General features: G+C 36.4%; 1 protein-coding gene across 3 annotated transcripts; it reads right to left on the bottom strand.

Annotated features, from left to right (window-relative positions):
• Window positions 1-810: 810 nt before the first annotated feature.
• Window positions 811-13,583, bottom strand: LOC131223863 (probable WRKY transcription factor 70). Of its 3 annotated transcripts, none has more exons than XM_058219388.1 (3): window positions 13,048-13,583; window positions 6,916-7,026; window positions 811-1,418 (listed from the first exon to the last, which is right to left on the bottom strand). In XM_058219388.1, exons 1-3 carry the CDS (start codon window positions 13,395-13,397, stop codon window positions 1,007-1,009), a joined length of 873 nt encoding a protein of 290 aa, XP_058075371.1. In that variant the 5' UTR covers window positions 13,398-13,583; the 3' UTR covers window positions 811-1,006. The 3 variants fall into 3 exon arrangements, with proteins under 3 accessions (XP_058075371.1, XP_058075372.1, XP_058075373.1); XM_058219389.1 differs by having other exon boundaries at window positions 6,916-7,020; XM_058219390.1 differs by lacking the exon at window positions 6,916-7,026.
• Window positions 13,584-14,331: the final 748 nt, after the last annotated feature.

Below are 14,331 nucleotides of genomic sequence, written 5' to 3'. Positions count from 1 at the left end.
TGACCCCGGTGATGATCCAATTGTGAATTATTCTAACATGTGGACTAATGGATAATTGACACATTACATTGCATCTTTTGCATATGACATTTGGCCATGTAGGCCCTTGTATTGCATAGCCTAGGTATAGCTGAAAGCATTTATGGACTTGTCAGTTTAGCCCTCCATCATTTTCACTTACTCTAATATTTATATGCTTGGCACATGTATTGCGTACACATGCACACACTCCTTAAGCTTCATTATAAGCTTACACATGTTGTTTACATACAGGTTATGTTAGACCGAAGCAGCATTGAGGCGGGAGCATGTGCCTGATATTTTGGAATTTTGTAATATCATATATTTTCTTTTTCAGCACTGTAGTCGAACTGATATTGTAGTAGAAATGTGATGATAATTTTAGTTTTGGTACACTTGTTGTTATGATCATGTATAAAAAAGTCACCATAAAAATCCTCCTTTTTGGATCCTAGGATCGGAACCTAGCACATGGGATCTAGGAGCTGAAATGGTGTACTACGGAGGTTGTCATCACCGAATTTAGAGCTCGGGAATTTTGTAAGCCTATTCACCAAGTTTGGGATGTGACACTAACCATGTACAATAAATATCTGATAAGCGGACCTAATGATCTTTATTCAAGGCCCATATGAACAATCTAAATATCGGTGGGACTTTTCTCTCCTTTCGCATGTTGTATATCTGTCTTACTTGCAAGGCAAAAGATGAAGTGGTAACCACATGCAAAGAGAGTGGTTGTGCATGTTCCTTGTTGCTATACAGTAATTTTAGGTAAAATATGAACATTTTAAAGCAAGAATTTAAAGATTCTCATTTTGGAATTTTTGCTAGATTTACACCTATCTTCTATTAATCATGCTCATTTGTTAGTACAAATCTCTTCGCACCATTTCTTTCTCGGAATAGTAGAAATATAAATGATACAAAAAGAACTTTAAGCTTCCTATCACTTTGCAATCGTTCTACTAGCATTCCCTTCATCCTACTGCAACACATCACTAAATTCAACTGAATTCACCATTGCATCCATGTCCAATGTGTGAGAACCAGTACAAGAGTTGGAGGGTTCCAATGGTGTCATTGAGAACTCAGTCATGTGCCCATTTGCCTCAAGCATCACCAGATCCGACGGTATACTATATGTCAACAAGAAATTTGATTGGTCAAGATCGTTCGGTGTATCTTCATTACTTATGATGGTTGACTCAAAATTGAGCATGTGTGGCTCTCTAGGACTATAATCCAAGATGAATTGAGAGGACATCAATACATCTTTGCATGTGTGGTGGCCCACATATGTGATGACGAACAGTGACGAGTCATCTTCAGATCTTTGAACTTGTTTAGTTGCGCGGCACCCTTGATCATACCTATGAGTGCATCTAAAATAGCTCCTGTTAATCATAACCAAATGGTGGTTAGCTTTACTAGAAATCAAATGCATTGGGGAAAAAGAACAATAAACTCATCAATTAATTTTCTCATTATCAACAAATCAATGGCTATCATTAATTTAAGTTTATCATATAATCAAATGAGAATCATAAGCTCATGTAGTTCAATAGATTTATCCACATGTTTCATTGATATGCCATGTAAGAAAGTATGTTCACATACAAAGTCTGCCACGATGCGTGGGTGACCATAGTCATAGGATCTTGAATCATATTTAGTCATCCAAATTGTCTACTGGATGAGCTAATGCAGGACATGGAAATTAAACATGATATGCAAAAAAAATCCAGGCTTTAGATCATACTAAATTAGAAACAATCATACAAAATTTCACATCTCACATAAAGTCAAGCACTCAATCAAGGAAAATCTATGCGGGTCTAGGCCTACACATGTTAGGGTTGGATCAATAAAAATTATAAACCAAACAATACTCAAAGGAGAGTGAATTTATCCACACATGCATAAAAATATTTTTCCAATCCAAGAGATTTACGGATTTCAATTCGGAGTACCCTAGGGTATAAAAAGGGCACTGAAATAGGGATTTATGACAATCTAGGGTTAGGCTTGGGGAAATCAAGTGAGAGAGGAGCGAAAGAGAGGAAAGAGAGAACCTGGAACCAATTTCGCATGTGTGGACAACTAACTCGCCTGACGCACGTGCACTAGTGGTGGCCTGCACGTGTGTGGGGCCCACAAATTAATAAAAGGTCAACTTAGCACTAGTTAGCCAGGGGTGGGCCACATTCCCTCCAAGTTTCAGCCAAACGGATGATCGGTTTGATCACGGTGCTCCACCGAAGTTTCAGCGCTCCTGCAGGGCCAGATTCTGAAATTCTGTTATAGGGGGAGAATCTTTGCAAAAGGATGATAGATTTAATAATTGGTTGGTTGTAGGAGATGGGGGCGAATCGGGATGGGTGTGGCTTTGCACCACGGTAGTTTGCCCTTCAAAGAAGGGAGGGTTTCGCACCCAATTGAATTTTCACAACTCAGAGAATTAGAGAAGCAGGAAAATGCAGAATTTTATTCATCTTCATTGAAAAAAAACCTACAGGGGTATCTATTTATAATAAAATCATATATCCTAAAACTCGTGCCATGTTCGCAACCTATTACTTAGAGATGAAGTAACCACAAATAACAACTAATCAAAGTAATCTAAACCGTCCATGATATCCCTAATAATAATGATAAGCAAAACCTAAAATACTAAATTATTTAGAATAGTGAGCCACGATCATGAGAACCTATGGTGTGATTCACATGACTATCGGGTCCAGTCCATTAACCCAAAATGCAGTCCTCTAACTAGGATGCCCTCCCTAGACGTTGTCATCGATCTAGTTCAATGGTGGAGCCCTCCTCCTCCTTACGTACATGCGTAGGGGGGCATGTGTGTGCATGTGATGTCCCCATCATGAGCCTTATTATTGATGTGCAATGATTTAAATCTCATACTAGAACATTTTACCGCTTTGTATCATTTGGCTCTTTTCCATCGAATGTGGACTTATGTTTTAAATGTTGTTTTATGAGCCCTTCATCAAAAGTTTAGATCTTTCAATCAAGAAGATTTTTGCGGCAGTGATGATGTAGGATAAAATCAAGCATAAACATATGGATGGCTAGGATCAAAAGAAATCAAACTAGAAAGATTGATTTAAAGTTCTAGCACGTTATAACTCTCGACAACCATAACTTTGTGACTAGTTTTCAGTTTTGCATGTATAAGATGTCCTGTGAAAGTCATTCACGAGCTTTACATGCACCGAATGGTTTCTAAAAGATTGGTCGAGTTAGGGGTTATTTTTAAGTTTTTAGTCAAAATTATTATTTTTAATAAGTTAAAACTTTTATTTTCTAGGGTTTAGAGAGACCTAGAATAGCTTAATGGACTATTTGAGTCATGGGAAAAGAGTTTGAATTAGTTTAAAATTTGTTTAATATTATTAGTAATTAAATTTAATATTTTAAGAAAGTTTATTACTTTGGAAAAGGTATAAATTTAGGGTTTAGTACTCATGTGAAATGGCATTGTAAAAATAATTAATAATATCAAATTTATCTCTCATTTTTAAAGTTTTTTTTCTATCCGTATGGATTTCAGGATTATTCTTGATTAAGAAGACAGTAGCATCTTCTCTTTATCCATGCACCCACTATGCCATTTAGTATTATAGCCACTACATTAGTTGGTTTCAAAGCTTCTACGTTATTTGGCAGTGATGTTTTTCATCGTGTCATGACGTCCAATAACGTTATTGGCGAGTGATAATTGTGTAAACATTTTGCTAAGAAATCAGCCATAATTTATGGAGAAGCTTGAGGCCTTTTATTGAGAATTCAAATGTTTAATGTAGGAGGGAGCTGCAATTGAGGATATCTCGAGTAATTGAGGCAAAGAATCACAAAATATATTCATGACAACAATTGAACTACAACCATTAAAGTAGCTCTTGGTTCGTGTGTGTGTGTGTGTGTGTGTGTGTGTGTGTGTATATTTGCCAATTAGGTATTGAATAAGAAAAGTGGACTTATGCATATTAAGAAGTGCCTCTTGATGAATCCACCAATGAAAAAAAGAGAAACCCTATGCAGATGAAAGAGTGCACTTGATGAATTTACTATCAAATTTCTTATTGGATCCAGAGATAGGTATGATGACGAATTCATGGTTAAACTATAAAATGGTTTCAATTAAATTAGAATACCAGTTGATGAGTGGCCCAATACAAACAAACTATGGATCGATAGATATGGATGACTTGATGGCCAAGGAGATTAGAACTTTCACAATCATCCTAGGAACCTCCATGTTGATTGTCATCCATCTACCTTTTCTTTGATGACCAAATTGCATAGATCAAAGGCCAATAATGGAAACCACAACAATGATATGACTAGTCAATGTTCATCACGAGTAGCTTACACAAATCTATTGTTTTAAAGGAGGTGAAAGTCAGCATCCTAGGTACAAAGAATTGCAAATAAATGGAAGTAAATGTCTTATTTTCTAAAGTTCCATTATAAGTGTATTAATAATAATAATAAAAAGAAAAAGAAATTCCAATCCAACTTGTAGGCCTTCATCATCATTTGCTACCGAAGACAAAAGAAAAAGACATGCTATAAAGGCGGGTCATTGCATGGGTTATTAACATTATAAACTCGGGGTTAAGTTTAATTTTTCAGTTGAATGGGTCTAATGTAGGAAAAAGTCAAGGACGATCACATGGATAGCTAGCAATGAAAGAAATAGGGCTAGAAGGTTTGATCAAAGGGTCTAGTGTGCATTATGGCTTTCAATAGTTATATAGCTTCATAAGGTGTTATTTGTTGTGTGTGTATATGGTATGTTGTTGGAAAGCTATTGATGAGCTATATATGTTGGCTAATGCCAAATTTTGCATGGACCCCTAACAGGTTTTCGAAACAGAGGTCATTTTAGGGCTTAATTTTGAGTTTTTAGTTAAAGTTTATTATTTTAGTATATTATGATTTTTGCTATTGTTAGAGAATTTTAGGGTTTGGAAAGTCTTACAATAGCTTAAATTCCTTGTTTGAGCCACATGAAAGATCTTGAGTTAGTTTAGAAGTCATTTACTATTTTTGGAAAAGTTTATTATTTTGAGAAGGTTATGAATTCAGGGTTTGTACTTGTATGAATCATATGAAGTGGCCTTGTAAATAGACTTTCACAAGTAATATCAATTTTATCTCTCATTTTTTAAGAAATTTCTCTCTCATGAATTCAAGAGCAATTATTAACAAGGAGATGGTGATCAGTTCTTTTTATCCATGAACATGCTATATTAAGTGACCATCATTTGTGTTCAGCAATCAACACTTTGGAAAACTGAAGATGAATGCAAATCCAATGGTTGTAGTCCTGATCAATCCTATTGTAATACATTACAATGAAAACTTTGAGTGATAGATGTTGCACAACTAATACAAAAGAAAATTAACAAATACTTAAACCAAATATTTACACCATTTATGTATACACCATTAATTACTATTTTCCACAATTTTACAAGACCGATTTATGCAACCTTAATTTCTATTTATAATAATATGATATGTTGAACTTTATATTGTTAAAAGTAGAAAGAGAAATACATGTATAAAAATTTTGAAAAAAAAAAAAAAAGGTGAGTGCAGATATCAATAGTGTAACTTGTTAGCTTACTACTTTTCGTCATTTTTGTTTAAAAAATAATATGAAGCCTAGTTCTCTACAAATGTGAGGAATAATATTATTTTATAACACTTTTCATGCAAGACCTACCATAGTATCTATATGGCATCCGACCTGCTCATGTGGGTCACCTCACCATGAAAATGTGTCACTAAGAAATGATCCAACAATCATGTTAGCCTCCACAAATTATAAGGTTTCTAACTCGTTGTCAATTGATTTCTATTATGTGGCCCACCTTAGGATTAAATATGCTTAATTGTAGTGGAATACCATCATCATTGTTTGGGGGGGGGGGGGGGGGGGCACATTTTATGGGGATATTAGATGACATATGCACACATAGTGGGCCTAGCACAGGCATGAGACAAATTTTAGATGTAGGTGAGGTGAATACTTATTGGGTGGCAATGGGCCGAGCTACTTGGCCCAACTTGGTTGACCTAGGCCTAAAGGACCAGAGCTTGGGCCACTACAATTGGCCCAAGAGCTAGACTAAGGCTTGGAATCTATGATCCATGTTTGGCTTGGGTTGGGTTAGGCCAGGACCTGTTTTCCTGGTATATACTACATAGTACATAGGTATTTGTAACCAAGACTATAAAGTCTACATACTAGTGTATATATAAATTTGAACAACTTTGATATTCTAGTAGACTGCGATGGTGTTAATATACAAGTACTTATAATCTATCCAAATTGTAGACCCCTAATTTAGATGGTGAACAGTATATTAATACACTTAATTAAGTCTATGCATATTGTGAATAATTGAGAGGGGCATACACTTGGCCCATGAATGATATTAGTTGACGTAGGTGTGCCACAAAAAATTTGACTCTTTAGAAGAGCATAAAATTCATAAACATTAAAAATGTAACTCATCTTTAACTTATAAGGCCAGCTATGGTTTGGCCTATCACAACCTTGTTCTTGGGTGAGCCTAAGCCCTGCTTGGCCATTTTAGTTGAGGGTTAGGGTTGGGGACTCTTTAGCCCATTAGGGTCTAGCCATGCTAGGGCAAGGGCTTAGGGCTCTAGGCCATGCCATGGCCAACCTTGGCCCAACCATGGCTATCACCTCTACTATAGAATAAGCTTATTGTACAACATTATAGAGGAACAAGGCTTCATTAATATTTGATGTTCCTTAACTTCATGTTATTCTAATTATATGATAAATAATATCATCATAATCTACTAAAATCCAAGAGAGAATGGGGAAATGACCTAGGAAATTTGGCACCCATGATATCCTTTTGCCCATATTTTCTCCAAACATGACCATCTTCGTCCATTTGTGTAGCTAAAAACCTTCTTATTGTCTCTGAAGATCTTTTGCTGGCATGAAGAAATACAACCATTTGTTAGCAATAAAATTGATAAATATTTAGGAAATTCTTATGAGTGAAAAAATGGTATTTTTACTATAAAATTCTTCAAGAAATCTAAAATTACTAAACAACGCCTTGACTTTTTTAAAGTCTCAAAAAGTACTTTTCTTGTATGAAATAATTAAAAAATGCCCATATATATCTTTCTTCAAAAATGCGTTCTAGTGGATCATTTTAGGCCCTACATTATGACATCATTACATTCGAGCAATCCTAGTGCACCCCACCATGATGATGGAAGTGCAAAAAAAATCAGGCCAATTTAATCATCTATGAATCTCCATCTTTTTGGTGGTGTACATTGCTTTGTATTGTGTAGCTCACTAAATGACTTGATTAACCCAAAATTTGGTATATGAGTATATGATCATCATGACGTGGATGCCACATATGTTAAGAAGAGGAAGCAACATATCATAGAGTAAATGGATAAATTTAAGATGAAAATATCATATTTGTGGGTTTATGGCTTGACTTGAATGGTTAATATGCAGAGAAAGATTTGCTACTCTTTACTTGATATTCAATGAGTGCAAAAATATGGAGATAATAAATTGTCTTTAAGATACAATTAATTCATGAATGGATGAGTCAGCATGAATTTGTATCTCTAAGTATTGAACAAATCTCCATTTGTTGACATTGTATGCCTCATAAAAATGTTCTCAAGAGGACAAGTAAACTATTACCACATGGCAAGGCAAGAATCTAAGACAACAGTGGATCAAACCCTTGGCTAGACATTGGTTCACTCGTAATTGCACTATGCCTCAAATAAGTTCAAACCAAATGCCAAAAAGATTAGGCTTTTTTATAGTCTATGTTCGTAGAGTTTAAACCTAGGTTTCTTATTGGAAAATTCCCTCATCTTATCACTAATCCTTATGAGCATTTTTTAAGAAAGCTTTCTTATGTAATATATTTATCTACTTTCTAAAAATAAAATATTTTAGTTTGAAATTTATTTTCATATAAAAATACAACAACTTGTTGTTGAGGGGTAGCAAAAGCACATAGAGATGAATCAAGCAAAGTACTCCAATTGCACAATCAATTTCAAACACAAACAAGCCGAATTTAATGTGAAAAAACCTTTATGGGAAAAAACTATAGCACAAAACGACAGTAATGGACCATGAAAGCAGAAATTACAAGAGATAGAGATTACCCAATTTGAACAAGCCTCGAATATCCCTTACAAGCCCTTGAATCCCTTTGGAAAGAATTAGACAGCCCAGCGATACTCCTTATTCCCGATTATACCCATATATATAGCCTTTATGAGAATCACAATCAAAATAGAAAATAAATCCCGCACTTAAGTAAATTTGTATAAGTCTATGCGCATGTTCAATGACACCTTCGATGGAACTTTGATAGCATCAATAGATTGTCAATGGCATCAAACACCCTTGATATCATCGAAGCATAACATTAAAACATTCCAGCAAGAAAACACGATTTTCCAGATTTTTCTGACGGCATCTTCAATGAGACATCGATGACATCGAACCCCATTCGATGGCATCGAGCAGGACACTTAAAATGTCCAGCAACCAACATGGGATTTTCAAATTTTTTCCGATGGCATCAAGCAGCTATTGATGACATCGACAGACCCTGTTGCTAAAAGATTTAAGGCATCAACAATAATCTCCACCATGTCTTCAATCTTCATTCTTATAACTTATTTTCCTTGTCTTTAATTTTTTTCTTGCATCATAACTCCATTATTATTTGTTATGCACACTCTGTCTTCCATTTACCCCTTTATCAAGCCCATAAGTTGCAAAGAATTTGAACTTCTCTATGGGAACGACCTTAGTGAGCATGTCGGTCAGATTCATGATTGTGTGATTTTTTTTTTAGAGTCACACCTCCTTCCTAAAGTATCTTTCGGATAAAATGGTGATAAACATCAATGTGTTTAATACGTGAGTGATAAATAGACATCCCACAATTCCAGCACTTCAATGTGTTTAGAATTTTGATAATCATTTTTCATGTGCCTAGACATCTCACAATTCTAGCACTTCAACTTTCCTTTACCCTTTCCCTTAGATTTGGACCTCGATCGAGAAGATTCATTGTCCCGCTCAAAATTTTGTCTCATTGTAACCAATGCATCAGTAGAGGCACCCATGTCACCACTTTTCTTTCTCATCGCCTTTTCTTAAAGGACAGAGATAACGGTATTAACACTAATAGTTGATTCATCAGTGCACAATGAGTCTTTAAATGACCCATATGAAGTTGGAAGAGAATTCAGTAGGATGCATGCCTGATCCTCATCTTTCATTATTTCCTCCACATCTAATAATTTGTAAATTATCTTGTTAAAGTTACTAATGTGAGCCTCAACATCAGCCCCCTCTACTATCTTCAAATTGAACAACTGAAGCTTCAAGTACATGCAATTCTTAAGAGATTTCTTCACATAAATGTGCTTTAATTTCTCTTATATATTTGCTATAGTTTTCTTTCTCATGACATTATAGAGAACCTCGTCCGTTAGACACAATTGGATAAAGGTTCTCGCTTTCTTATCTATCTTGTTCCATTTATTATCTATCATATATTTCGCCTGCTTCTTAAGAAGTGCATTATTCAATCTTTGATGAATTAGGAAACTGGTCATCTTGACCTTCCATAGTTTAAAATTATTGTTCCTGAAATATTTCTCAACATTGAACTTAGGATTAAAAGTCATTGATACTATGCTCTTAGATTCAACTGCGTCTCAACGTTAAGCTATGATACCACTTGTTAGAAGATCGTTGAAGCACACACATATGAATCAAGCAAAGTACTTCAATCGCACAACCAAGTTCAAACACAAACAAACCAATTTAATATGGAAAAACCCTTAGGGGGAAAAAAACCATGGCATAAAGTGACAATAATACAGTATGTAAGCATAAATTACAAGAGATAGAGATTACCTGATTCGAATAATTCTCGAATGTCTCTTACAAGCCTTTGAATTCCTTTCGAACGAATTAAAAAGGCATGAGATACTCCATATTCCCGATTACACCCATATATATGGCCTCTATGAGAATCACAATTGAAATAGGAAACAAATCCCATACTTATGTAACTCTATATAACTCTCTGCGCATATTTGATGGCACTTTGATGGCATCGACAAACTGTCGAAGGCATCGAGTACCCTTAATATCATCGAGCATAACATCAAAACGTTCTAGCAAGAAAACATGATTTTTCAAATTTTTCTGATGGCATCTTCGATGGGACTTCGATGACATTAATGACACGTCAATGGCATTGAGCAGGACACCTAAAATGTTCAGCAACTAATATGGGATTTTCAGATTTTTTTTCGATGGCATCGAACATCTATCGATAGCATGGAACATCTCTCGATGGCATCAAATGGTTTGTTAATGACATCAATAGACCCTGTTACTGAAAGATTTGAGACATCAACAACACTTATGCCCCGAGTGTGCCCTACGATGCTTAGCTACACCACCTTAGGGAAATAAACACAAGATGTTTTTACTCTTTTGCACCTCAAAATTTAATTTTAGGATTGTCAAACATATTTTACTTGAGGATTTTTGCACTAATAATCCCCTAAAAATTTTGAAATACTAAGAGTTTCAACGAAAATTATAAGAAAAAAACCAATAAAAATTCTAAATACCTTGTTGGAGTGTAGATTTTTATGAGGGCATTGGTGGGCCCAATTATTATTACAGTAGATTACTAAATTGGAGGGATTTGCAGGGATATTCTATATATATATATATATATATATCTGTGTGTGTGTGTGAATAGCTCTCAAGTCCAACCAATTGGACCACAAGTTATAGTCCAAACAGTAGATAACTTCCAACCAGTTAAGACCATGTGACATCCAACCCCTTGAATAATTTGGCCCAACCATGAGGATCACCTGGTTCAAAAAATAGCTCATTCTTCTCATCTGGCGGAACACAAAATAGGAAACAATTTTTGCTAGAGGCGATCATCATAATAGGTACAACTATTAGACGGGTTGGACATTGCACGCACATCACAGGTTGAAATCAAGGACATCCAAAATAGTCCCTAAGAATAAAGGTAGTCATACTGTCCATTTTGCAGAACCTAATTTTCCGATGATGTACACTTAACACCAGTGGATTCTTCTTCTCTTCGTATCTAGTGGTTTTCTGTTGATTACAGGTGGGATGACCTGGGCCCACGAAGAAATTAAAACACGGAAAGTAAATCCCCAGTGCATGCCACTCTCCCAGTACAATTTTCAAATGAATAAGGGGCATATTTGTCATTAGATAAAACTACCGGTCCCGATCCGAGTCCTTGTAGTCCAACGACTCAATGGGTTGGCAGCAACTTACGTCAATGACAAATACGGAGACGGATTGGCTACTCCCCCTACCACCAGCCCGGTGGCTGGTGGTCGGTGCGATGTGGGCCCCACCATGATGTATGTGTTTCATCCATTCGTTCATCCAGTTTTATAGATCATTTCAGTGTTTGATTCCAAAAATGAGTGGGATATAAATATCAGTTGGACCACACCACAGGAAAACAATAGTGATTGGATATACACCCTTAAAATCCTCCTAAGGCCCAGTGTACTGTTTATTTGACATCCAATCTGTTGATTAGGTCATACAAGCCCAGATGAAGGGAAAAACCAAAGATCAGCTTGAACCAAAACTTTTATGGCCCCCAAAATGTTTCAATGGTCAACGTTCATTCAACATTATTTCCTGTAATGTGATCCACTTGAGAGTGGGATATAATTCATTTTTGGTCTCATTCCATAAAATGATCTAGAAAACTAGATGGACGGCATGGATGAAACACATACATCATGGTGGGGCCCACAGAGCACCGACCATCAGCCATTGGCTGATGGCTGGGAGTAACCAATCCGTTTCCGACAAATACGCCTCTGATTTTTAAAATGACCAAATTATTCCTGAGGAGTGATGAGTGATTAAGCATAAAAGTAAAAATACCCTCTGATTTTTAAAATGACCCAATAAATCTCTGAATTTTAAAAATACTAAATTATCCCTATTTAAGCCTCTGATTAAATAGGGATGACCTGGGCCCACGAAGAAATTAAACAAGGAAAGTAAATCCCCAGTGCATGCCACTTTCCCAGTACAATTTTCAAATGAATAAGGGGCATATTTGTCATTAGATAAAACTACCGGTCCTGATCCGAGTCCTTGTAGTCCAACGACCCAATGGGTTGGCAGCAACTTACGTCAATAACAAATACGGAGACGGATTGGCTACTCCCCCTACCACCAGCCCGGTGGCTGGTGGTCGGTGCTATGTGGGCCCCACCATGATGTGTGTGTTTCATCCATTCGTTCATCCAGTTTTATAGATCATTTCAGGGTTTGATCCGAAAAATGAGTGGGATATAAATATCAGTTGGACCACACCACAGGAAAACAATAGTGGTTGGATATACACCCTTAAAATCCTCCTAAGGCCCAGTGTACCGTTTATTTGACATCCAATCTGTTGATTAGGTCATACAGGCCCAGATGAAGGGAAAAAACAAAGATCAGCTTGATCCAAAACTTTTATGGGCCCCAAAAGGTTTCAATGGTCAACGTTCATTCAACATTATTTCCTGTAATGTGATCCACTTGAGAGTGGGATATAATTCATTTTTGGTCTCATTCCATAAAATGATCTAGAAAACTAGATGGACGGCATGGATGAAACACATACATCATGGTGGGGCCCACAGAGCACCGACCATCAGCCATTGGCTGATGGCTGGGAGTAACCAATCCGTTTCCGACAAATACGCCTCTGATTTTTAAAATGACCAAATTATTCCTGATGAGTGATGAGTGATTAAGCATAAAAGTAAAAATACCCTCTGATTTTTAAGATGACCCAATAAATCTCTGAATTTTAAAAATACTAAATCATCCCTATTTAAGCATAAAAGAAAAAATACCTTCTCTTGTACCCTCCTCTTCCAACTCTTCCAACCTTGGCCGCCAGAAACTTCACACTCTTGCCGGAATCTTTGATTATACTGTCATTGGAACGCAAGGAACAAAGATGAGTAGCCGCGGGATTCTGATGACCTTCATCAGTCCCACCAGAATTCAATATCGAGAGCGCATCCACGAAAGATTGCATGATTTTCTCGACGAGGATCTCCCCCGAATTCAAACGATGATCGCCAACAGGCTCTCTAAGGAGGATTTGGAGCTCGGTTGCAAGATCACAGCCGTGGATCAGCTCCTGGATCACCATTTGGAGATGGGACGGTATTGAAGTCTCTGATGAGGGAGACCCCATTTGTGGATTTTTTTTTTTTTCACTTGTAATTATTTTTCCGAAAATGGTACGTTGGGGAAAGAGATTAGGGAGTAGGAAGAGTGACCGGTTTTTATTTAGTGGGAAGAGAAGGGATTAGAAAAACGGAATTCTTAAAGGAAGCCAGACAGGAAGAATCCTAGATTGTCAGAAAATTATATTATTATATTTTTTAAAAAAAATAAAAGGCAAAAGGAGACAAGGGGAGTCATTTGATGCTGTGACCGCGTGTGACGCCTGACACACGTATCAGGCACTTAGGAATGGTACACTTATCATCCATCAACTCAATTTTGGAACCACTGATGATGAGTCTTGGTTGAACACTCATAACCTCTGATTCCTGGACACTTGTTTACTTCAATTTGACCGTTGAATTTTTTTCATTTTTAGTCGTCCAATAATAGATGTACCGCATCTAAGAGTTACAATACCAAATGGAAGTAATTTTCGGTTAATGTTACAACTGGTATCTATAATTTAGACGATTTAATTGAGTTAATTGTACGCCACGAATGCGATTTATGGGTAACTTCTGACTGCCTGCGTATCATCATCCCACTCTACAAGAATATCAAAGGATTTCTCGAAAGCAGAAAAAGCGGGGACCGATACGATCGCAAGACACTCGATATTCTGGAACTTAGAATTTGTGCACGCAGCATACATTACATCAAATAAGACTGACTAGATTCCGAAAATCACTGTATATAAGTCAGAACTCCATGATTAGATTGGTTGGAAAATCTTAACCTTTGATTCGTGGACACTCTTCTGTTTAAATAGAAACATTGGATTTTCTAATTTTAAATGGTCCATTGCATGTCCATCAATCTGACATTTAATCCAATCATATAATTTTAAATTTTAATTGAAGATACAATAAATATTAATTAGAAGAATTACAACGGTCCGC

Source organism: Magnolia sinica, chromosome 13 (genome assembly GCF_029962835.1).
Source record: "Magnolia sinica isolate HGM2019 chromosome 13, MsV1, whole genome shotgun sequence".
In the NCBI taxonomy this organism is placed as follows: Eukaryota; Viridiplantae; Streptophyta; class Magnoliopsida; order Magnoliales; family Magnoliaceae; genus Magnolia; species Magnolia sinica.
Note: the sequence above shows the minus strand (reverse complement) of the source record. Positions and strands in the feature narration are given on the sequence as shown.

Excerpts from the sequence above, each read along its gene's own strand:
- LOC131223863 (XM_058219388.1), bottom strand. The coding sequence starts at position 13,397 with ATGGGGTCTCCCTCATCAGAGACTTCAATACCGTCCCATCTCCAAATG. Across the intron at positions 7,027-13,047 it reads AGAGGAGGGTACAAGAGAAG|CAAAAGATCTTCAGAGACAA; the intron begins GTATTTTTTCTT and ends TCTTCATGCCAG. Across the intron at positions 1,419-6,915 it reads ATGGGTGCCAAATTTCCTAG|GAGCTATTTTAGATGCACTC; the intron begins GTCATTTCCCCA and ends TATGATTAACAG.